The following is a 26,094-nucleotide window of genomic DNA, read 5'->3' as shown; positions in this document are numbered from 1 at the left end:
TCATTCACATTGTCTAGGTTCTACGGCAGAAAGCAATAAAAATTAGTATTTAGATACAACAGCCAGCAGGCACAGCAAGTTTAACAGGATACTACATGTTCAAGGTCCATGGTCTTGGCTGTGTCTACAGTAAATATCAAAATAAACTCTTCAGATCTGAATGCTCATCAAAGGCAAAGACAAGGATCTTTATTACAAAGTTCTTGAATCCCACTGATTTTAGTAAGAATAGAAAACGACTAAGAATCTCAAACACTGTTTTAAGTCTAGTCATTGCTCAGAGACATTACTAAGCATAAAATCAGATCTTGCATGGTGTTCAAATAGGATATTGCTTTCCCCAAAGCCAAGACATAGTATCTGAAGGAAATACATTAAAAAGAAATGCCTTCAGCTATCCAGGAAAATCAAAAAGCATAATTTATGAAAAGATACATTTTGCAGAACTTTTCAGTTCCCCTTTTTACTCTGGAAGCACAAAAATGTTACACATCAAGTTAACACATCAAGTTATGTCTGAATCTGAAAAACATATCATCACACAGGACTTCTGAAATGCAGAACAGTGTTCTAGGAGCTCAAGCAGGAAAAAAATACCCATTAGGAAATAAAAATTTTGACAAAGTGTATGGGAAAATTTGGAAGATACCAGTGCACCAGAACTGACTGAATTTCAAACACTATCAGACAATACAGATTGAAATAAATGTAAACCCAAGAATTTGTTAAAAGGAAATTTGTCAGAAGATGTAATAGCCCTGGAACTGTAGCTGGGCAGTAAGATATTGTAAAGATAATGGGGAATGGGGAGGAAAAGGGTTTTTTTCTAGACTAGACTAAAAAGAGTAGCTATGCAAACCTAGACTAGGAGAGGGCTGAGCAAGTAGCCAAAGCAGACTGCTTCATGTGACATCTTCAGCACGTAATTACTTGCAGGCACATATGGTAGTCCTGCTCCTACAGCACTCATGATCAAGAGTACACGATTAAATGTACAACTACTTTGACTTTGTAGTTCTACCTCAGCTACAGAATGCACAGAAGATGGAAAGACACACAAAACACCTGATCTTTGTGTAAGCCCACTGAAGTGCATTTTCACAAAATAAAATATTAAACCTTGAGAACCTGTTTCCTGTTGTTTCATGTCATCTCCAATATTTACCACACTGGCACTGCATGACAGTGATGGGGACGCCTGTTCTATTTCATTGTTATCTGAAAAAAAAGAAGAAATCTTTTCAGCTATTTAGCTATTTTGTATGTTTAATACTCATCAAGCTCACAGGTATGCTCTGGGGCACCAACTCTCTTCTTCACTGGACTTCAGAGTACCCATATTTGGCAAATGAAATCTGGCATGATGGGCCCACAAGAAAAATCACATTTCAAAGACATTGTCTTCTATTAATGCTTTGCCTTCTCCAGTGAGTTTTCAATGGAAAAAAAAAACAACAAAAAACCCAGCACAACTATCAGTACCTGCATTTCTATGACTGAATGAAAATATATCTAACATCTTTTAGCAATCTTGTATCAATTTACTTCTTTTCCTTCGTGCAATTCAGAAAGCTGACACTGAAAACATAAATGCTACAGACTTGGAGATCTGCACACCTGGCACACTTTTCATATGTAGAAAACCCCTCCTACCATCAAGTTCTGTTACGTATGTTTCTGCCTGTCAGATGTCTTGAACACCTGCTGGCTAGAGAAACAGCATTCTGAACATTTCATCTATATTTCTTATTAAAGGTAGGAGTGAGAGGATGACATACAGGTAACACGCTAGCGGGTCTTTGAAAATCTTGTGCAAGGTGGGGATTAGGCATCCGTTGACTATTTGTGACATACTTTCACTGACACCAAATTACAACACAAGCAGCTGCTTTGTGCTTCCAGCCCTTGTGCAGGGTATCTTGTGTTTAAACACACTGACTTTCAAGATCTGGCACATATACTCAAATATGTGCAGAATATGTAAGTTAAAGCTGCACTAATCTCATGTCATCAGCAGCAAAATTAATACTGGTCTTTGGCTTCTGAACATTTTACACATCATTGTCAATACCCTATCAGCTTCTAAATACAGGCTACTCCTCTCATACCTGAGGCTTGTAACAAGAGTGAAAGGAGATGACATTGGTTATGCTCATCAAGGAGGGTCTTTCTCTGCTTCCTTTTGAATGCACTCTTGAGCATGAATAAAACATTTGCTGCCTTCTTACCATTCAAAAATTTGCAGGATCAAAATCTTGAAGCAATTCAGCCAGAAGTGCAATCCAGGAGAGAATTTTCAACACTCACTTTGAAAATGTAGCAAATAATACCACTGTGTCTAAAAGATTAATCAAACCACAGTAGACAAAATTCCACCCTCATGTGCAGCAGCTTTGCACAGCAGCTCTGCCATCTGTAATAGGTACCCAGAATTACTCTGGCCCGTTTTATTTCCAGTTTGCATTTGAGAAGAAAAATGTTTCAAGCCAACTTTACAGAAAAGCCAGTATTAATTACCTTTGGCTGTAGTACTATCCATTGTTTGGAAGAGTAAGTCCTTTTCAACAGGAGCACTGAAGTCCTCCTGGGATAGAATATGATTTTCCTGCTTAAGACCTCTTCTGATCAAAGTGAGCCGAACTGTTTGTCCTGTGTGCCGCAAAACTTCAACTGCTTGCTGGTTAGTAAAACCCTGAAGATTTGTTCCATCCACCTGCAGGATTAAGCAGCTTTTCAGTTCACCCAGGAAGAAAAAGTTCAGGGCAAAACAATGCAGTGAGCTCTTAGCATCTGTTAGCCTAAGCAAAAAGCAAGTGGAGGAGCAAGTGTGGGAAATGAAGTTGCAGGGAGCTCTCTCACAGAGAGCCCGCAGGTGCTGACAGAATACATAAACGACATTGTGCTTGAGCAGGTAGAAATGGATACATGTTTCGATCTGCAGCCTTGGCGAAAACTGCCTGACTTAGAGCAATAAGCTTTCGCAAAACTAAAGCAAATGCAGTTTTGTAGTTTCGAAATAAATATGCCTTATAAGAATAGAAATGTAGTAAAAATATACTTTATACAAGAAATAATAGTGATAAATAAAAGAGTAAAGAGTCTTGAGTTTAATAATAAAGTTTCCTAGAAAGTTAAGATGTATTAGTGTAAGCTTGTGCAATAGGCTATAATAGCAATATGTTTATTGGATAAGAAAGTATGCATTGCAGCAAATTATACACTGTTGATTGGTACAAATGTGTAGCAAGGTTTGTGGCATTTGCTTATTGGCTAAAAAAGTTATAAAAAGCCTTGTAGAGAGATAGTGAGGCAGGCTGCTGCTTCTTCAGCAAGCTGTTGCTACCTCACTGAATTGCTGCTACCTGGCATCTGTACCTGCTGCTGCTGCCAGGCCTACCACTTCTGCTATTGTTACTGTAACTACTGCCTTTGATATTAGAGATGCTGTTCATAATGACTCTGCTGTCTCAACCTACAATAAACATGAGACTGATTCAGCAATAAATCATCTCAGTGACATCTCGTGCACACTTTAATCCTGGGACAATCCTGGAAATCCTGACAAGCAAGAACAAAACCTGTACAACTTTATGTAACTGGATATGCTAAGCACTCCCACGGAAGTACCCCACAGCTAGGTGACAACCAGCACCACAGCAAAGAGGGGAGGAGTGCCCACCATGGTGCAGCCAGGAAGATCTGCTCTGCAAGGTGGGAGAGGATACAGCATGTGCTGTGCAGGGCATATTGTGCAGCCTTTCTGCTCAACCACTTCAGCCATCCCTACCTCCAAAGAGAAAATACTGGGTGAATAAACCAACACAGCCATGGCTAGGAGTTCTGGAGAGAGAAGAGTAAGGAGAGACACATCGATCCACTGTGGTAGAAAGACCTACAGAGAGCAGTCATTCTGAGGTCAAGTAAACTCAGATACAGAGAAGTCTACTAATGAACACCATGAAGTCCAATTTCCAAATAAAACACTGTTGCAACAAATCAGATGCTATTGATGGGTCATCATTTTAATATTTTAAAGAATAAAATTTTGGCCTCCTCTGTTTGAGACTATTTGACTATCTTATTAACTCAGAGGTTTTTTTCTGAAATTCAAAACTTTGGCATTTCTTAATTCTATCCCATTATCCCTAGCACCCACCACATTTTATTCTTCTCCCTGCAAACTCCACAATATCCCATTATTTCTACATCTACCCCACAGGGCCTTAAATTTCTTAAATACTTCTTACAATACTATGTTCCTTGACTTCTGTATTTGTTTCTGCCTATCTACACAACACATATACTTCATTATTTTAATTCCTCCTACATGAGGAATGGATCCCCTGGACCATTAGTCATTTGTCATCCATGTCTCAAATTCTTCTAAATATAAAGTAACTAAAAATCAGCTGGGACTATTTAACTTTTCCTCTGCACTTAAACAAACCATATTTAAAAAATGTTTATTATTCTTCGGTGTCTGAGATCACTCAAATAATTTTCTCCTTCTGCGTTACCAGTAGAAGAAAACAAACTTCGGAATAATTCATTTTAGCCATTTGTACTCAGCATATAAATCATTACAAAAAAGATACATACTTCCACAAACAAACGTGGACACTTTTGGAAAGAGGTCGTAACCTGTTCTTAGTGCTGTCTTCACACAAATGCAAGGACAGATCTATGAGAGACACAAAAATGCACTCCCTGCATTCAGGACCTGATTTCCACCACAAAACCAACAGCTTACAGATGAAAATATGTTCTTCTTTCTCTGAACACCTAAAACTTTATTGACACATTTTTTTAAATCATTTTGAAAGCAGTTGCTCGATTTGAATCAAACTTTGAAATTTCACACTTACTAACCTCCTACTGATAAAGAGGATATACAATGATATAATCTCACATACAAAACAGATTTTTTTAAGAAATACAAGTTATGTGCAGGTAGCATATGTGCAGAAAACATGCAATGAGAATCTGTTAAAAAAGGACTAAGAATTGCAACACTGACAGTAAATATCTTAAGCAAGCACTAAATGAGCCTTTCTTTACAACTTAAAGAAGCAGAGTTTTGTAGACAAGTGATCTCACTTCTTCCTGTGTTTACTTACAACTATAATTTGATCTCCCACATGGATTCTGCCATCATGTTCAACAGCACTGCCTTTTGTAATGCTTTTCACAAAGATACCAGAAGCTTCTGCAATGAAGAAACAGGAAAAATTAAGTTAACTAAGTTATTAAGAAACAAATAATGCAACTAAAGGCATCAGTCAAAGCAAGGGGAAAAAAAAAAAGAAAACACAAGCTCTAAGTAAGATAATAAAAGAATCATAAAGAAAGTAATGATTTAAGAAAAACATACATATTATTATTATTTTTGAAAAGAATGACCCAGATTAATGTCTGCTTGCGTTGGAGCAGATTTCATTCAAAATCTTACAATCTCAAATTCACAATTGTTGCTGCAAAACAAGAAATATTGTAACTTAATTTAATCTAAACGTTGAAACCAACATTGACAAAAACCGTATCTCTGACTTTTTCCAGATTTGGACAGAAAACTCAGCTTGAACACACTAATCTTGCAATTTCTGAATTTTCTATGTACTTAATAACCATTTAAGAAAAAGCATGTTTGGAGAGCCAAATTGAGAAAATTATAAGCAAACAGGACTACATTTGAATCAGCTTTTAACTGCAGTTATCAGTATTTGATAAAAGGACACAAAGTTTTAAAAACCCCAGAACAACAAAATGAAACAAAAAAACCCCCGATCAAAACAGAAACATTTTAGCTACTAACTAGTTACTACTTTTGAATCAGAAGGAAAAGCAATATATAGAAAACAACTACAGAAGGGACATTTACTAAAGGAAAACATTTCAGGAAAAGCACACTTGCCTTTGAAAGAACTTCTACAGCTCAATAAAGTGAAAATATATTGAGTTCCTACATGCACATTTTGCAGAGCTTACACGAAAACAGGAAAAATAACAGCATAAACTGGCATGAAATCATTCTGATGGTCACAGGCCTGCAACACTGGTATCAGAAATCTTAACAGTATCTACTCTCCCTGAACAAATGTTCCCACTCTGTAAAATGAATATGCTCGATGTGAAGATAATCCACTACAAAATGCATTTTAAAAGCTGTCAGAGCCTTTGCAAACCTCAAGCTAACTTTTAGCTGGGCCTCTATATGACAAAAGTTATAAGGAAGGAGGGCTAATGACTCAATTCAATTTAGGAAAAATAAGATTACATATATATTTAAGTCACCTCATTGACAAGTTTTTTTTTTTTGCTGGGTTTTTTTTGGTGGGGGGAGGAGGAGTTGGGGTTTTTTTAAGCAGTTGTTTGCCCAGGTTTAGTGCATAATTACATCACTGGTCGTCCCAACTTCCAAGCATTTTTATATCCTGCAACAGCTGTATGATAACATGACAAGTTACTTGTCATTCACAAAAAATTCAGCCATGGTACTTGTTGTCCAGTAGTTTTATTGCTGCTTCTCTGACAGCAAAGTTGTTCTGCAACTGATAAGTCACAAAATTGAGTTACCTAATTAGTTCCTAAAACAAGAATATTCTCTAACATAGTTACATGCAGCACAGTAATTTCATACCCAAACACTAAATCAATTAAAATATGCTCTCAGATCTATCACATGCTCTACATCTTAATTTGTCTTTTGAGGATTCAACTGGAAGCTGCTAAAGAGCGGACCTACACAAACTGTGATTGTCAAGTCCAGTTTTTCTAATCCAACAAATTATAGCTATAAATTTCCAATAACATAGCTTGTACCTATCCATACATTTTTCAAACAATATACATGTGGATACAAGTCAAACCAACAGCTCTTTGAGAAGTTTTATGGCACATTGAACAAACATCCCTGCCTAGCAATACCGAATTTGCCAAATTTCCCCTAGGGAGGCCTAACACAGTTCTGAATAATTTTTCTGAAAAATGTAGTGGAAATTACAAAGTAAAAATAAACAACCATACACGAACATTTACATATTTATTTCTTTAAATAAATATATTTATTGTCTGCCACAGCCCACAGGTGAAGAAACATTTATTATATCAAGAGATCAGTAAAGAGTTCTTGATGTGCCAGGTGCATTATACACATTGTTTAAAAATTAATAACAATACCTCTTTAAACTACTCAGAATTCTACTGTGTTGTCTTGTAAGAAGGCTAGTTCTAACAAAAAGGCCTCAACCTATTTTACGACAGTTTTTCAAAAACACGTAAGCACAAGCTTTAGCCGAACATGAAGATAAAAACTGATTTAAAAATACTGAGGTGGGATTTTATAATATCGATTGCTTTTATTCTTTTTCCTTTACAAACTACAAATAGATTTTAGATGGGTAAGTGTTCCTTTAATAGAAGCTATTCCAAAATTAAGTCTTTGATGTACATACACCATAGTATGCAATAGACTGCATACTAAAGTGCAGGAATCAACAATTACCTGATGTCTTGTCTCCAATGTAACCAGCAATAGTTATTCCTAAACCCTGGTTGTTTTTAGTGAGTTCAACATTGAATTTCTCCCCATCTTCAAAGCTATCAACAGAAGCATCATCCTAATAAGAAAAGCATAATTAGAAAGGAAGCTTAATTTTCTTTAAAGTTACACCACATTCTTTATTGTCAGTAACACGCAAAATTAGATACAAACATAAAAAAGGAAGTATGAAATTTGCATATGTCCTTATTTGCTGTTCATCAGAGAAGCAAGAAATAGGTAACATTCCTCATGGTAAAGCAATGTAGGGCAGGTCATGTCCTCCCCACCCCACTGCTCTGGGATATTACCTCTAATCTATCAAAACAATTACTAAAATGACTGGTGAAATTTGTACAAAATGAACAATTAATTTCTTTTACAGTAAGTTACATATATATGTACATTAATATGTAGCTTGCTGCCTTTCTGGGACCTCCTCAGAACTAGCTTTAGACTGCTGTGTTATCAAAAAGAAGAAAAAAATTCTGAATTGCATTTTGCATTCTATTTGTTTAAATTTCTCTTCGTTAACTATATGTATCTTCTTAAAACTTGTCAAGTTTAAAATATACTAAAAGCTGTCACTAGTGAGGCAATTACACCTCTTGCTTTTGAAAACTTAAAAATTGTGTTTTAGCACATAGCAGTTAATACTTTCAGCTAGCTAAGTAATTACAATCTCCATTAATACCTGCTATAACTCTCTGAATTTCAATAACAATTAATTTTGGGGTTAATTAATTATTGTTGTTAATGAAAATGGAATACATATTAAAATCCTATTTTAACAATAGGGGGTTTGTATTGAAAGTTTGTATTCTGTTCTTTCTGCATGCCAAACAGCAGCTAACATTTTTTTTAAGTGCCAATATGGCAAGCAGGCAGATAGTAACTAAACCCAGTTTGACTAGATAAGTATGCGCTGAAAAAGACTTCAGGAGAGCTATGATGGTACTTGCTAAAAAAGAATCTGACTTGAGCACTTTATCCGAGCAACTCCACCAGAAACCAAATTAAACACAAGAAAAATAAATTTCTACTGCATTAACCATCCCTCTGTTTGAAAACACAGGATTACTTTGGCCACAGCTAATGCCACTAAAAAAGATCCAACTTCTACAGCTTCATGAATTTTTACAGGATAGACATCTGCAGGTAATATGACAAGAACTGCCCATTTTGCAAAGCCATTCTGGTCTCAATAATAGTTTTAAGAGCATCACGAAGACTCCACCCAAATCATATTTGACAGGAAGAAACTAAAAAACCAAGTTGTTCACATCATCATCTTTACTCCAGACCCAAATCAATGAGTCTTGCATGAGTTAAAAAGGTGCTCCTTCCAAGAATGTGACTTTGTATAAGCAGAAGCAGTTCAAAAATAGCCTGCCTCCTGCCAGTACATAAGTACCAGGAAAGAGGTATTGAAAAGTATGGAAACTGGGAAGGTGGCAAAAACCTCAAATTGTGCCCCTTTGCTGCTTTGAGCTATTTCGTCAGTCCTAGAAATCGTATTTTTTCTGCAGCTGCAGATACATCTTTTAACATTGCATCACATAACCTCAAAAAGGCAAATACTATAGAAATATACACAGATTAAATTACCAAATTCAATTTATTTTGAGAGATGCATTTCAGACAAGAAATAGCAGGGCTAATTATCAATCCCTTTATCTAAAATGCAGAAAGGTTTTACACCTCTGAGTGCTGTAAGCACACCAAAGTACCAGTTTGTCTCTCCTCTTCGATGCTCAGGAGCCTCCATGTTAAAATTAACTTTCTTTGCCTTACAGCTACAAAACAGGGCATGAATACATGTTAGGTTTTCACAGATATCATTATAATGGACAGAGACAAAATGATAGTATCACCATCATAAATTGTTGGGTAACAATCATGCATAAATTGCAAGGACGTTTTCTCTTCTGACGTGACTTATCTCAAATCTACATTGTAACTGGGAAGAAAATGTGTAGAAAAACTACAGGAAAAAGTAAAACAAAAAATTCTGTCTGGGGTAGGCTCAAAAACAACAAACTTTTTCTTCTGTCATAAATTTACTTCAGATACTCACATTTTAATGTATCTGATCATAGCCATATGTAGCAAAACAGTACTGTTTCTGACTCCCATGAAACCAGACTCTGTTACAAAGATGCAAATTACCTATTTTGTAGAGGTTTTGAGCTGACAAGTCATGATAATATTTACAGCATTTTTTAAGTGGCTGAGAGTTGTAGATGAGTAACAATACAGAGTACAATTATCATCAGGGGAGTAAGGGTAGCAGCTGGCTGACTTTTTTTAGTAAACATCTAGCAAATGAGCAATGCCAGGCGATGTAGGGAAGAATTAGCGTCTGTGTGCTGGTTGGCATAGAGAGGAAAGTTGTGATGAACAGATGAAACTATATGGAAAGAAAAAAGGCAGGCAGACAGAGAAATACTAAATAGTCAACTAGTTCTGTCTGAACAAAAGACTGTGTTGCTTCAGTTGTCCCAATATAATAACATACCCTTACAAGCAACCCAGAACAAGTTGTTAATCAGATTGTATTTATGGAAGTCCTAAGCCATAATCCCAAAAGTCTTCAAGAATACAGTTCCTTGCACTACAAACTCATTACAATTAAATTCTCCTAGATTGTCAGATGAGAATAGTGCTACTGGGGAAGAAAATCCAAGATTTTGAGAACATAAACACAAAAGACATTCAAATAGGAGTTAAAAAGAAAGGAAGTTTGCAATGGGTTGTATATGTTCACTGTTGCTTACCTGTTTCTCTGCTGTAGAGGTTGGTACTGGTGTACCTGGAGGAACTGCTGGTAGAGGTGGCTCCTCAACAGGACCTCTTGCAATCAGCAGTTTCACTCTATTTCCACACTGCCTTAGAACTTGTGCCACCTGCTCACTGCTCATTCCAGCTAGGTCTGTATCACCAATTTTCAAGATGTGATCTCCACTACACAATCTCCCATGCTGAAGGAAAAATAATGATGAAAAAATGCCATTTCTCCCATTTACCATACAATTAGAAAAAGAGCACATAGCTTTAGTCACTTTTAAGACATATGAATCAGGCAACTTTTTTTGGATGCCAAGTCAATATCTTGGTAACACAGAAAACAAAAGGTTGCCTAATGGCTCACTAATGTTACTTGTAATTTCCCCAGAAATATCCAGGAGATCCTTTTTCAAGATGTCACGCAAGCACAGAGAAAAATTGTATTTAGCTATGGTTACTCCTACTGGTGTTTAACAACTGCATGTAGATGGCAGAACTTTGGGTTTCATTTCCAAGCACACTTCCAAAAGACATCATGCAAACATATATTCAGCTTTGCACTGCTACTAAAAAAACTGCTAGTAGTAGTAGTAACAGGATTAACCATGACTTCAAAATAAAATTAATTTCTCTCTTACTGTGATCCAGCTATCTGTATTGCTTTACACGGGTTTACTGTCTTACTGATTTACCCTTAATTAATAAAAAACTTCACATGAATTTAGGTCATATGATGAGTATTACAGAGACAGGCTTGTAAAAGGAACCTATCTACTGGTTCAGGGAAAAGAGAGCAGCAGTAAATCCTGTTCATGCATGTCCAGGCCGTGTTATCAGACCTCTACTGCTTTTGTTGGAAGATTGACCAGTCTCTATGCCTATTCAACCCTTGACCATCATTAGTGCAGTCCTAGGTACCTGTCCAATGAACAAGCTTAAAATAAGCTGTGATAACCAAATTCAATTCACATGAGCCCTTCAGGCAAGAGCAGAGCCTGTGTCTTGAAGCAGACACATGAAGCCACATACCTGCTCCAAGCTTCAGTAAGCTCAGTGGAGAAAAGCAGATGCTCTTAGCTGTTAGGGCACAGCAAGTCAATGTTTGGTGTACCCTCTACCCCTGATTACAACCAGCACATTCATGAAAGAATTAAGACTCTAAATGCATATGCACAAAACATATATAATGTTACAGATTTGAAAATGTGATTTAGAGCCTAATCCATCTTAAACATTTAAATGCAGAGACTCCTGCACTAAACACACCTTTACAGAGGAAAAATTTCAGTAATTACTGTTTCTTTTTTTTACATTTATTTGGATAAAAGCTACCACTATTTGGTCTGACCATGAAAGTAAAGAGTAACTTCACACCTTACTGAACAGTAACAGAGAGGTAGGTTGAATTTACCTGATCAGCCACCCCTCCTGGGAGGATGGTTTTAACAATCACTCCAGTTGACTTTCCTCCCACTATCCCAAATCCCAGACCTGAGCCATCATTCACCAACTCTATGGTCTCCACATGCTGCCAGTGAACCTACAAGGAATAAATATAAGCTTGTAAATGATTAAAAACATAGAATCATAGAATTGTTCAGGTGTAAAAAGACCTTTAAGATTATCAAGTCAAACTGCTAACACACATGTTAGAACTTGCGAACTATTTTCTCTTACTTCTTGAGCCTGTTTCTGAGAATGGAAGGTTGGAGGAAGATGTACATATAATACCTTTTTAACAATTAGTATTAGGTGTAATATTACATAAAACCAGAGTTGGGTAATGGGTAAGACCTTTTAAGAACTTGCTGAATGAATTTAAGCAGCAACCTAGGGCTGCCCACCTTCATGCCCCTTTGCAGTCAGAAAATACTGCTGCTAGAAAACCACAAAGGACTGGAAATTAAAATCTTCAGATAAGTGCATGTTCACATCAGCCATTATAACAAAGCACAGGAGAAAGCAAAATCCCAATTCAGTATCTTTAAGGATGAAAGCAGCACCAAGTATTGTGAGGCAGGTATCAGCAGAATTACCCCATGTAATGAACAAAGACTTCTGGGTTGTCTGATGGCAACAGCACTAGAATAAAGTAGCTCTGATGACAGACTTTGTGTTCTGACAGGAGCAAAACTGCTCGGAAAGAAAGACAGATGCTAACTTGCTCGCATGGGGCACTGCTTGAACAGACAGCTGGAAGCTCATGGTATTATTTCTCCTGAAGAAGAACTCACATAGCAAACTCATCTGAAATTTAAAACTGCAGCTGGTGCTGCACCAGGTACACTCTTGAAATAAGCATTTATTTTGGAATAATCAAGGCATTGCAAATTCAAAGCCCTGTGGTACCTGTTTGGAAATTCAGTCTTAACATAAATCAAGCAAAGCCTGAAGGAAAAAGAATGGCTCCTAGTGTCCTGCACTTGAAAGCAAAGAGAACACGAGAGTTGGGAAAGGCATGCTAAAAAAAGCAGCAGCAGCTGTGGCATGTTTGTAAGGAGCATCTTTTCAAGCAAGGGAAACTGTTCAGTGAATACAGAGGCAATCGCATAGAGAAAGAAGTGTGCCACAGCAATACTGCAGGAGAACAGGCTTCTCCCATGTGCTGGCAGGAAAAGTTAGGTCAGTCAGCTGCACTCCTGCACACAGGTAAAAAGAATAATTCTGACATTCCTTCACTAAAGGTTTTATGCTAATGATTAAAAAACACTAGAACAGTTCCTTTTTCCAGACTGATTGCTCTCTATACTTCTGATAATTGACTCCCTTAAAGAAGGGCCACAGATGACTGAACAGCAAAACCTACAGAAACTGAATATGAATTGTTACATCCCAGGACAAGCCATTACATGAGTAAGATAAGAGGAAGAGAAAGTACGTTACTATCACCATGTTTCTGAACTGTGTTGTCTACACCTAGATGTGCAAAAGCTCTCAAAAGAAAGGCATTGTAGCAGGGCTGTGTTTTGGGGAGTCCTTAAGTGCATTTTTTAACTTTACTGGAGCCCCCATGCTAATAGACAACAGAGAAACAAACACAAAAGCACCCATCCAGCTGGTAGTGCAGATCAGATTACAATGCCTCAAAAATTCTTTGCTCAAACAGAAGGCAAAGAAAAAAAGATCCCGTTTACTGAAACCTCAAAATATAGCTTCATCAAGTGTAGGAAGAGACAGGATGGAATTGAACTGCGGGCTGTGGGAGGTGCCTGCAGAACACCATGACAGGACAAAGAAACTTATCTCCACTTGACCTTGGGGGGAGGAGAAGCCACACGGGAGAGCCCTGTGGAGAGGAGCCTGCCAGAACAGGGTGGACAGCGAGTGATCACCCCCATATAGGGACATTAAGAAAGTGTGTTACTGACATGGCAATGTAATAGGTCACTTAGTGAAAAATACCATATAAGGAAACACTGGGTCTTGAAGAAGTGTAAAAAACCAGCTTCACTCCTTTGAATAAATATCTCAGATTCCCTGCCTGTCTGAGTCCATGCCTTAGTCATTACATCAATCAACTAAGGTAAACATGCTGTATTTGCATTAGTGGATACAGATAATTTGACAGATGGGAAGAAGGAATACATCCAAGATAAAGATTTTTCCCCCAGAAAGCCTGACTATTTTCTACTCTTTGTAGGGAAAAGGTACAATAAAGATAAACAGAAGAAAAACCTCAAGAACTGTGAAGTAATGTACATATAAGTTACAAAAAATAACTCAAAAGACTATATGCAGTAAGTACATGACTGCACAGAACTGAATACACAGACGTTTGGGATATACTCACCGGGTTGGAATGGGCTGAAACTGTGCTAGCAGCAGATGGAGATCGGGAAACTACAGGACTGATGAGCTGAGGAAAAGTGCCTCTAGCCACAACTAGCTGGACATTATCTTTTGCTTTCTGCAAAATGCTGATAGCCTGTTGATGTGTAATTGTCTGATCAAGGGCTTGTCCGTTAATAGCAAGGATTTGATCTGCTTCCTTCAGCTTTCCATCTCTGTCACATAGGTGTAAACGGGGAAAGGGGATGACAAAATAAATAAGAAAAATCAAGGAAGCATTGCCACAGAAATTGCAATATTTTGACAATTTTCCAGTATTTTTAATAACCTGGTCTCTATTCCCCCCACTTTTTTAGTCCCCCCCTGCAGTTTTGCTGAAAGGAGCTGATGTGGCACCCTGGTGATCACTCCCTTTGAAGCTAATCCCACTGCCACTTTCCCCTGGCTACTACCCCCTAGCCAGCTTTCTTCTCCCTGAACCCCCATGCGAGACTAAGCATATTAATCTCAGTCGCTCCCAACCACAGCCTGGGAACTTATGTTTATCCTTGACTTTGAGCCTCTTGCTTTACAGACCAAGTGCCCCACTTTGTTCAGTGCGCCCATACTGAATATTCATCAAACCATGGAGTGGAACATACTTTCATCAATATGTTACAGAAACAAACTTGGTTTTGCTGAAAAACAAGGGGAAAAAAAAGAAAAGAAAAAAAGAAAAAAGCAAGGACAAAGAAAGAAACAGAACAAAAATGATAAAGTAGAGCCCTTTTATAAAAGAGGAAAAAAGCCCTGAACAAATCAAAAAAATCCCCTTCACTTTCTGACAAAGGAAGCATCACTGTAAAATTACATACTGAGTCCTTCCCCAGATCTACTCCAAAGGAAGTGTATGAAGCCTACACAGTTGAATCACCCTCTCTTTCCTCCACTACTTCTTTGCATCCCAAAGTGGCAATGCTTTGAAAACAAAGGGCAGCAAGGAAAACAAGGATCTCTACTACTCCAGCTTTTGTGAGCACCTACACTGTAGAAACTGAGGTAGAGCACCCAGGAAAAAGACTATTTAGCTTCAACCCATAGCATTTCACTTGTGAATTTGAACTGTTTTTCAGAGTGTTCTCAAAAACTTATTATAAGCCCTGTAACAGCTGTTGAATGTTCCTTTTTTGACAGTGAATCAGGCAGGGCCTGATTCACCTCCAAGCAGTAAGTGAGGTAAAAGCAAATATCTCTCAAATGGGAAGGAAACAAACGAACAGAAAAAAAAAAAAACAACAAAAAAACCACCTAAACCAAAACAAAAATAAACAAACAAAAAGAGAAAGTGGAATTTAGGGAGAGCCAAAAATATTGTAGAGATAGAAAGCATGTCACATTTTGTAACTGATTAACTGCAATTAACTCTGTAGACCATGTTCTTGTCTGTCTTGCCCATGTTCTTATTAGACTTACAGTGCTCAGATCACAAATAATCCGAAAATTTCTCCCTAAAGCATGGTGAGAAACAGCACCAATATGACTCAGCCTCCCCACACAAAATACGGAGTATACCACAAAGCAGTTTGGGCCAGGATCCTGATCAGTGACACACCTCACCAGTTTGCAGTAAAACCAGTGCTGCTGCCATTTACCATTGAGTTTGTGTACTCCTTTGGGCATTTCTCTCAACATTAGTTGTGGAATCTGAGTTCAAGCTATCATGATTGCTGAGCTTCTGTAATATCAGCTGAATAGCTCTGTGAATGTCCCTGACTTTAGGCCAAGACTTGCTTGACTTTAAGGCTGGGTTTCACACCTGCTCAATGGGACTCTACCTAACAAGTAACAGTGCCAGATACAGCTGACTTTTGTGCATCATATTGTTCTTCAGTGAATTCAAGGACAGCAAAATACGTATTCCAACTTTAAAAGAAATGACATAGAACAGTAGCTTCCCTTTTTTTCCTATTTAAAAACCCCAGGGAAATGACATTGGTAGTTTCCATAAATTGAGAACAGTTCATACGATGCCTGTTACAACACTACATAAATTGTGGCAAGTAATTTTACATCTGTAATGATGCTCAGAATATGGAGAGAAACACACCATTGTACCACAGAAGTAACAGCACTAACACAACTGAACTGCATTGTCACATTAACACTTGGTATAGTAAAATATTCAGTAGTAATCTTACCTATGTGCCACACTTCCCTCCTGGATTTCCTGCACAAATATTCCTAGTTCTCCCCTGTTTTCACTCTTGAGTCCCACAACACTGAAGCCCAGACCACCACTTAGAGGTTTAGTAAGGTCAATTGTCTCAACAAGTCGACCCTGTTCAGCAAAAGGTTAAAAATGAACAAAGGTTAAAAATGTTGAAAAGCAGTAATAATAAATGTGGTAAACAACTCGGAAATTAATTTCTAATTACAGCTACAGCTGGGCAAGACCACACAAGTTAATAACTGAAACAGAGTTGTTCATTTCCCATTTCTTGCTATCATACAGAAAATATTTGAGAAATAAATATTATTACAACCCAGAAGAGGAAATCAGGAAATAAAAGATAAATATGAAGAGTTTTGGTTTGGTAGTGACTGAAGTAGGATATAGATCTATTTTAGAGAGTACAGAACAATTTTCAAGCAAAACCAGGAAAAGAGGATGAATTTCAGAAAGATGAAAAAAAGTTAGACTACTCAAAAGGCTCTCCTGAACACCATTAGATGTCTCCAATGCTGCTCTATTACAGATTTAATAGATAAATCCTAGGATATATGCCTGGGCATTCCCAGCTCCAGCCACTGAAGGGACTCATGCACCATTTTTGCCTACTACATGAAAGTAGTAAGATTACAGAACAATGCATAACAAGGTCAAAATTTTCCACTTTATTTCCAACAAAGTCACAGAACTAGCTTTCATTAATTATGCATACAAGAACATGCTCTCCCTCATATAGTATATCTCCCTCATGCACAGAGCAGCAATTCTACAATGAGCATGGAAAAATAATGGCATGCTGATCTGTAATACACACACACTGGTCAGCTAAGGACAGTAGTTCACAAGTGACAATATAAGGGCCAGTTTTTCAACTGCCTTCTCATCTACTAATTGTTTCTCAAACTAAAAGGTTACTTTTATATTATACAGTAAGTGAGCACTGGTTTGTGTAGTAACTCAATTGATTTTAAATAAATATCATGTATCTTAATCTTCAGGTAATCAGTAATCCATATTTTGTGGTTATTATATGACAAGGTTACCTGGGACATGTTTCTGATCAGCTGCTCAAAGTCATCACTAGAGAACTTCCCATTAATCTGAGGCGTAATGGATCTCATTGATGCTTCTAGCACATTAGCTGGACTGCCATTCTGCTGAGCCAACAAATATGACTCATTAAGTGGCAAGGACCCCACGTTCACACCATGATGGAGAAGCTGAGGGAATTCACCACTGGAATGTATGGGAGGTGTAATGTTTACCTGTAAAAGATTGAAGGCAACACGGATCTATAGGCACAGCAGAAACCTTCTCATTAGGTAAGATCATAAGCCAATTGATCATTAGAAGTACTTCAAATTCCAATTTGCAATTTTTAACAGACATGTTAAGAAGAAAAATTATCTTCAATATTTATACTCAATGTAGAGTTGTGAACTACAAGCATAAAACACAAAAGTAATTGATGAGAACAACCTAAAATTATTTTCCACACTGTCTAAAATTCTTCAGTTCCCATCAACATAGCATCTTGAAAAATTCCACCACAGTGTTAGAGGTAAACAAGTAGGAACAAACTTTTTCTAAGTATCAGTATTTAAGGAAAAAAACCCCCACAGTTATTTTACAAGAAAAAGAAAAAGTATGTGTATATTGATGAAAAAATAAGGAAATCTCACAGCTACACAGAAAACAAATTTCACTGGTCAGAGTTTCCGCATCACTATGTACTATAGCTACCAACGTGACTATCTGCATGAGCTAGGATTAAATATAATATTACTGAACAAGGCTAAAATCACTAGGCTGATCTGAAAGTCAAAATCATATATTCACACAGACAGACTTTACAACACACTTTTCTTAGAACAGAAAAGAAAATAAGAAAATTCTCCATTTAGCACAGCCACAGTAAATCACTTCTTTTCAAGCAGACCTGTGCCAAGCAATCAAATGAATGGCTGCTGGCAATACAAAGCTCAGGTGAAGCAGAAACCCTCATGTGCCCTTCATCCCACTTGCCTGTGGACTGTCAATTGGTACTGCTTTACTCCAGATAAATTTGCTTCATACTTGCCTAGCACACTAACCATCATATTGCAATTTCAAACACTTTTCATAGTTTTATGATGCACACTTTCTAGCATTCTGCATCACAATACAGAAACCTAAGGCTCCTCTTCCTTAAGTCATATTTTAAACTTCAAGTATCAATAAAAATTTTAAAACAGTAGACATATTCTAAAATGTCTACCAGTCTCAACTCTTCAAGCATGTTACTTCTATTAGGTTCATCATATCAATCCTCCAACAGTTCAATCATTAAAAGGTCAATACTGTTCTCCATCATACAATTCCATCTCATTTGAGTGTTTTAGGAAAATGCAATAAAAGAAACATAATTTGTTGAACAAGTTATGTGCCTGGGAAGGCCCTCAAGCTAAAGAAAAAAATACCACAATGCAACTGGAAAGGAAAGTTCTCAACAGGATTTTTAAGTCTGCTCTGACATAAAAAACTGTAAAGAAGAAAATTCGGATTTTTGGAACTCAGTGATTTTTATATCATTTTGATTATGTTTTTTATCTGTATTTGTGAGGAATCACTTGGGTTATGTTTCAAACAAATTGTGACCGTTTTTCTCTACTCAGTACTGAAGGAGTTCTTCAAAAAAGATAAGGCAATGTCCTTAGGGAATGATGGTTTTCTCACTGGTAGAGAACTTGCACATTCTCATGCTGAAATACAAGTAGTTACAGGGCGATTAATTGTTTTAGTTTTACATTGTATGTTTTCACTGACCAAATCCTGTTTGAACTGGCAATATAATGCCACTTTCTCAGTTTGAAATTTCATCCTTTTTCCATACTTGTATGAGCTGGAGCATCAGTGGAGACATACAGGAACTGACCAACTTCTCCCATTCCTTCTGCCTTTCAAAGCAAAAGATGGAAGTTGTTCATGTTTTCCTAAGACACATAACTAAGTAGCAACTCCATTATTCTGAAAACATTGGATTGTATTTATTTGCATGATGGTAAAAATACCACTGAAAAGAAGTGTTGCATACTACACATACTGCAGGAAAAGGAAAAAATAACCTTGCAATTCACACTAGCTTAACTTGAACTTTAAAAGCTTCTCCTCAAAATTTCAGTACAACAGCACAGCTACAACACAGTATTGAACACAGTCACATCAAGAGCAACTGACAGCAACACCTCATTTTCATCACACCTTTTTTAAACAAACATAGCCACATGTTCAGTGGAGGATGTGCTTTAGCACATTAAGCCAACATCACATAAAGTGTCATCTGACCTCTGAAACTCTATGAAAAAAATAAACTCAAAGAAAAAATGTTAAACTGTTAACAAAGTTTCATGTGTGTGTGTGTGCGCGTGTGCGCATGTGTGTGCAAAAACCTCACATTTCACATCTCCTCTTCTGAAACAGACGTGGTTACACTTTAAAAACTATAAAAACATTTATAATGACATTTACAGTAGTACTTAAGGTAGAAGTTCAAAATTTGGAGAAAAATTTTAACCAAAAATGTGACGACTACTCTCTTCCATGTGCCTCCTGAAATCCAGGCTTATAGCATGAAAAAGCAGAGAATACCTGCTATATATTCTTGCTAACCACAGAAGTATAGGTCATTCCAGGGGGAGCAATAAACCACAAGTGCAAATCTTGAAATGAAGTATTTTTCATAACTTATAAACTGTACTACTTTACAATCACCCTAATTCCATTCAGAAGTAGCTTTATAGCATTGTGATTGTATAACTACTGTATGAAACATTACTCCTTTGTTTTATAAACTGGCTTATGCCATTTGTCCTTAATTGGCTTTCTCCTTATGGTATGAAACATCTTCAACGTGGACATAATTTGCATAAGATAAAAAGAAAAATTCATAAATAACACTGAGTATGACAAAATTTATGTTTTAGTCACACAGACAGACACTAAATACAATCAAGCTGTGCTTCCATGCAGTAGCTCAAAATACTTTTTTAAGACATAAGCAACTACATAAGCCATGTTTGCAGTGTATCAACACTTAAAGCAATGTCCTCAGCATTACTAGGTCTCAACTTAGACAAAAAGAAATTTTCAGTATTTCTGCACTCCAGCTACTGAGCAGCAGTCCTGGACATCCCAAGAAGCACAAGACTGACTGCAAGATTCCTGAGTAGCAAAAAGGCCAGCTGCAACAGCAATCACACTGGAACTGAGAAAGTGCAAGCCAGAGGCCATGCAAGCACAACAGGAGGGAAAGGCCCTGGACTCCCAGGAATAGGAACTGGCACCGGCATCACTCTGCTGGGTGCACCTTTATGACTCCATCCTCAGAGCAGATGAACCAGATCCCAAATCAGTATTTTTTTATGATCACTTCATTTAAAAACACAGAGCAAACAATATTGTTGCCAAAAGGGGTTCAAAACATGAACTAAACATCTCTATTTGTGCAAAATACAGAGTTAAGCAAGTGTTCACAGACAATATGAAAAGACTTTTCTCACTTCTTCCCTAAACCCTCTCTAGCACTGACACCCAGCTACTACCCACCACTACACTGTGAAGGAAAAACTATGGTCATACTCACAAGTTAAAAAAACCCCCAACAAACAAAAAACAACAACAGAAATAAACCAAAACAACAACAAATAAACAAGCAACAACAACAAAAACAAAACAAAAACACCAAATAACCCAAACAAACAAAAATACCCCAAACCACCACACTAAAAACCAAAACTGAGGAATGCAGCCCTGCCATCCAGTCCAACCACAGGATATTTTTTTCTGGCAGAGCTCTGAGCAGGAAGGAGGCAGGAGGAGGTGGGGAGGAGGAGGTGAACATGTGAGAGACAAACAGGAGTAGAAGAGAATCAGCACAGGAATGCTAGTATGGTCTGAGCACTTTCTTTAAAATATTTCATAAAGAAAATAAAATATTTTTGAGAAGTTTAATACACCACAATCTCTACTTTTCTTCTCTGTCTCTTCCTTATCTTCAAACAACAAGACTGCTCTTCAGCATGAGAAAACAAGCATTCACTGAAGAACAAGGACAGAAAGAGACGGGAAAACCTGGTTCCTTCAGTGGTCCCCAGCTCAAGTGACTTGTGAAGTCAGAACAGTAATTCACAACAAAAACATCCCTTTGTTGTGCCTAGACTTTTCCACTTCAGTTAACTTCACAATGACAGTTTTGCAGTGCAAACAAATACTGGTTGCTCATTTAAGAAAAAAAACCACACAACTTTAAAGCACCTACTAATAAGAACCAAGGCATCAGATTTGCTGACTTTAGCACCATGCCTCAAGATAAAGCAACATACCACTCTGGCCACACACTGCACAAACAGAGGGTAGGACTTTTACTATCATCTCTATGCCTTGCAGACACAGTGCCTCAAGCCAGGAATACATCCTTACCTTCAAATTTATTGACATCCCTAGAAGCCCATAATGAAGTCTCACTGGTTGATCTACTTCTGCTGGGATACTTGCAAGGAATCTGTTTGACTTGTAAAGTAAACTGCCATTCTGGCTTCTGTGGTCCCATCCCCTCTTTCAATCTATACTTTTCTAAAAGATGACCTCCCTGAGAATTTTGCAGTAGTCTTGTAGCTCTTTAAAAACTCATTAAAAACACAGGAGCAGTTAAACAGACTGTCATACTTCACCTTGAGAAGAATCAAACCCCTACTCAACTGTCATTGCAGCTCATCATTAAACTTTAAAAAACTAGCCATCTTAGTCTCGAGTGGGTAGAGGCTGCAACATCCCGTCATTGCACAACTCAGCACTATTTGTCATCCTGTCTCAAACAGAGCTCTGACTGCAACTGCTCGGGACACAACTTGTCTCCTTCCTCAGTCTGGCACAGCTTGGCCAAAAAACCTGGTCACTACTCACATGTCTTGCAGTTTTCATCAACCTGTAGCTTAAGAGTTTCAAGAGCACAATACCCTGCCAGTTGTAAAAAGGGTGTCCTTGAAGGGTATCCTCAAAAGTGAACCTTTTAAAATACAAATTTTTTTTTAACATAACTGCCTATTTCATGCTTTTATTCTTTGTTCTGTTTCAGTAAGCTTTATAAATATTTAAATGAAACAAAAAAAAACCAGACCATCTCATGTTATATTCTAGGGAAGAAATCCTACAGAGAAAATACAGGAAAAGAGCTGACACAAATCTAAGAATGCTGGAAACATATATTTACATGTGTAAGTCTTCATATAAGCACACATAAAAAAAGGGAATTCACATCCAAACAGCTCCCCTGTCAACTAGACAGGGTATGTGCCATGCAACATTCACAGACCACTGAAGTTATTTTGCAGATAAACCTGCAGAGTCAGGACAGAAGGTGAAGTTATTATTTGCTTTTTAAAAAATACATGCCTTAAATTACCCACCCTAGTATCAGCTGCTTCATTTTCTAATTTAGGCAAGTGTATTGAAAAAGATAACCATCCTTTAATTTCACAGCAAATGTCCAGAAGTGAAAATTTAATTTGTCATTTCACCAAACTTCTATTAATGTTTCAGGCATACTTTTATTTCTCACTAAATGCTCCCAGGGTCTTCACCACATAATTCACACAATTTCTAGATGTCACTGTTAAATTCTCATTTTCAAAGAGCAAAACAAACACATTTTCAAAGTGCAAACAAATCCTCAGGACAGTTTTTTCCCCAGGATTTTTTAAAATGACTCCAATATCATCAAGTCTTTAGATACTAAACAGGCAAAATCTGAAAAACATAGTGATAATACAGCACGGGCATTTCTTGTCTGTGCAAAATAGCATCATGATGATCCATGAGAAGCAAGAAAGGGCCACAGTGCACTCGTCTGCCGCACAGCTTAAGGACTATGAGGACTGTGAAGAATCCTCCTCATCACAGTCTGGTCAGAGACCAGATGTGGCTCCACACTGATGATAAGGTCCATGCGCAGAGTCTTCTCCCTCCCACTTCAGCAATTCTGCATACCACACAGAGCTGCCCATCTTGCAGGAGTCAACAGGAACAACTATTTGCAAAGCCAGATACACAGTTTAGTCCTAATTCAGTTACTGAACTACTCTCTATATTCTTCAAATTCTTATTCTGTTGACAAGAAAATTATAGCAACAAATAAAGTCAATATAGCCAAGCTGCTGACCCTTTTCTCAAGCTCATTGAAAACATGCAGAAAATTAATACTTAATACCCTGAGGAAGCAAAAAGGAGGCAGGAGTTCTGGCTTCTCTTTGATCTTTTATTCCCGTACAAAGTACAAAATAGATGTTCATGTCCTTCTGAAGTCAACCATTCCATAGTTTCCATCTACAACCTCATTTTAGCAGCGTAAGACACAAAAGAGCAATAAAAGGCTCATAGAAAAAAGTCCTAGACTCTTGGAAAACATGCTCCTTTTGAAGGGCAGAGAAAGAAAGCTTTATGTTAACCCCCCACCCCATATCACCATTTCCCTACCCTGCACATTTTAAGTAATGAGCATATACATAAAAATCACATACACAAAATATGGCCTCAACAAAGACCCAAAAAGTCAATAGTGTATGTCCCCAAACCTTCGGATCGGATGTTTAGTGTAAGCTATTTCACTGTTCAACAAGCAGAAACACACACATCTTTACATTACCTTAGCAAATTTTCCCTTTCACTTGAAAGACTGCTTTTCCTACCTGATCTCTCAGTTGTTGAACAGAAGTCTGAAGGTTCAGAATTTGGTTAAAGAGAGGACTCTGCAGCACTGATTTTAATAAGCTCAGTTTCTCCTCATTTGCAACATCACCTCGATCCCGAAGTTTTGCCTGTAACCGCTCCATGGCCTGGAGGGCCCGATGTGTATCTGTAGCAATAATCATTCCTAGTCAGTAGCAGTCTAGAAACAGCCACACAAGGTAACAGGTTTATATGTAACCCTCTTTACTGTTCAAACTACAGAGAACTTGAATGGCTCTGTTTTGAACAAAAATCCCAGCCCAAACATGTCTAATGAAGCAGGAAGTCAGAGGCAGAGCACAAAACAGAAGCCAACGAAAACTGTATTTTTGTCCATCAAGAAGTGGGTTACAAAAATGAAAGAGCCTCCATTAAAATTCAGTTACAGGAACTGTGGCTACAGTCCACTGTAAATAAATAGTGGAATAAATAGTCATAATAGAAAACATTTGTCTTTTCCATGCAAACTTTTAATTCAAGAAAAGATTAAAACAATTAAATCAAGACAACAGGCTAGAAATTAAATACACTAAGCATGCGATTGTACAACTTTTGTTTTCAAATACAAAAACCCAAAGAAAACATGCATTTCTAAGCACAGTAGATAATTTTTTTCAAAACCCCTCTCAGTAGTATATACCAATGTCCCAAATCTCTCATACACACTTGATTTGGCCACAAAAATACTGTGAAATAAATGAAAAAAAGATTACCAATTGTTTCCAACATGTTTTCTGCTTCTCAGCTTCTATTTCAACATTGGAAAGAGACAGTAAATATTTCCCTGAAAAATAACAGAAAGGAAAAAAGGTCACAATAATAAAAACACTAAGCTCTGAAGGGAAAGAAAAAAGCTTGACTTTTGAAAGCAATAAACATCAAAATAACAATCCACAAAAAACCTATCTCCACAGATAATTGAAATAACCTCAAAGGTGACCATATTCTGACTCACTTTGGTGCTCCAAACCTTCCTGAAAACTGCTTTAGGAATATCTTTGTAATATTTTTGCATTTCCATATCAAAGCTGTTGTCTGCATATTGTTGCACAACATGACCCACACTGCTTTAATCAGACGCTATGAATCATAGCTGACACTGATATTTTACACTGTTTCATTGCTTTCCTTTTCAGTGATTCACAAAAAGACATTCCCTGTGGGATCAGTTTTCAAGCTCTGTGTTGACAATTTCAGGTTCATGAGCCACAGCACATTTTTTACAGTTACTTTTGAAAGAAAAGTCATATAAATCACAAGGCCACAGGCTTGCAGAACTCTCACACTAGAGGCTCTACTATTAACACTGGAATTGAGATTCAGGTATGGACGATAGCTGAGTATTCATCAGCGTGGGTTTCCAGGAAGGAAATTCTACACTAAGAGGAAGAAACTCTGAAATTGCTTTGCCTTTTCTTTTTTGTTGTTTTTGGGGCTTTTTAAAAACGTACACCTGCAATTGCTCAGAAATTTGCAGTGATACAACATGCTTGATGGAGATGGATAGCTGAGGAGAAGTGAGGAGTTCAAGTATCATTGCAGGTATATGAACTGTTGATCTTATCTTTCACAATCGTGCTTTTGTGTTCTTTATAGAAGAAAACAGTTAATTATAGCATCCAAACTTGAATCCGGAGAACTTAAAAACGTACAGAGCTGTGATCTCTAAGCACTCAGGAAAAGTCATTTTTTTCTTGAAACTTTGGATAAAAAGAGGAAAAGGATTGATGTTGGCAGATCGCTGGATAAGACAGCCTAACAGGATCATTATTTATAGAACCCGATCATTTTGTCAAGTCTATACTGTTTGCAGTTTGTGCAGAAAAAGCAAACCAAATGGGTTTAAAATGGTTTCAAGTTCCATTAATATGACTTCCCTAGTTTCAGTATGCTTGAAGCTTCCTATCAGTTTTATTCATAGAATCACAGAATAGTTTATATTTGAAGAGACCTTAAAGATCCTCTAGTTCCAACTATATCTGGATACTCAGAGCCCCATCCAGCTCACTAC

The 26,094-nt window shown here is 37.4% G+C and overlaps 1 protein-coding gene across 21 annotated transcripts in view; it reads right to left on the bottom strand.

Annotated features, from left to right (window-relative positions):
* The window catches only part of MPDZ (multiple PDZ domain crumbs cell polarity complex component), a 101,959-nt gene that overhangs the window by 68,611 nt on the left and 7,254 nt on the right, over nt 1-26,094 (bottom strand). For 16 of the 21 annotated variants that reach the window (XR_006013638.1, XM_042013205.1, XM_042013204.1 and 13 more), the window contains exons 2-12: nt 24,797-24,867; nt 24,044-24,210; nt 17,366-17,587; nt 16,291-16,430; nt 14,115-14,328; nt 11,736-11,864; nt 10,315-10,518; nt 7,502-7,616; nt 5,118-5,206; nt 2,518-2,713; nt 1,120-1,218 (exon numbers count right to left, since the gene is read on the bottom strand). Coding sequence is in view for 20 of the 21 variants with exons in the window: in XM_042013205.1 (XP_041869139.1) it covers nt 1,120-1,218; nt 2,518-2,713; nt 5,118-5,206; nt 7,502-7,616; nt 10,315-10,518; nt 11,736-11,864; nt 14,115-14,328; nt 16,291-16,430; nt 17,366-17,587; nt 24,044-24,210; nt 24,797-24,812 (1,591 nt within the window). In the remaining variant the exon portion in view is untranslated. Of the gene's footprint in view, nt 1-1,119; nt 1,219-2,517; nt 2,714-5,117; nt 5,207-7,501; nt 7,617-10,314; nt 10,519-11,735; nt 11,865-14,114; nt 14,329-16,290; nt 16,431-17,365; nt 17,588-24,043; nt 24,227-24,796; nt 24,868-26,094 lie in introns of those variants that run through there. The other 5 variants (XM_042013222.1, XM_042013223.1, XM_042013224.1 and 2 more) reach the window with 2 other exon arrangements.

Source organism: Corvus kubaryi, unplaced genomic scaffold (assembly GCF_017639235.1).
Source record: "Corvus kubaryi isolate FWS band 111438036 unplaced genomic scaffold, C.kubaryi_AGA036_p1.0 split1-37296, whole genome shotgun sequence".
NCBI classification, from domain to species: domain Eukaryota; kingdom Metazoa; phylum Chordata; class Aves; order Passeriformes; family Corvidae; genus Corvus; species Corvus kubaryi.
The sequence above is the reverse complement of the archived record's forward strand: the minus strand, read 5'-3'. Positions and strand labels throughout refer to the sequence as shown.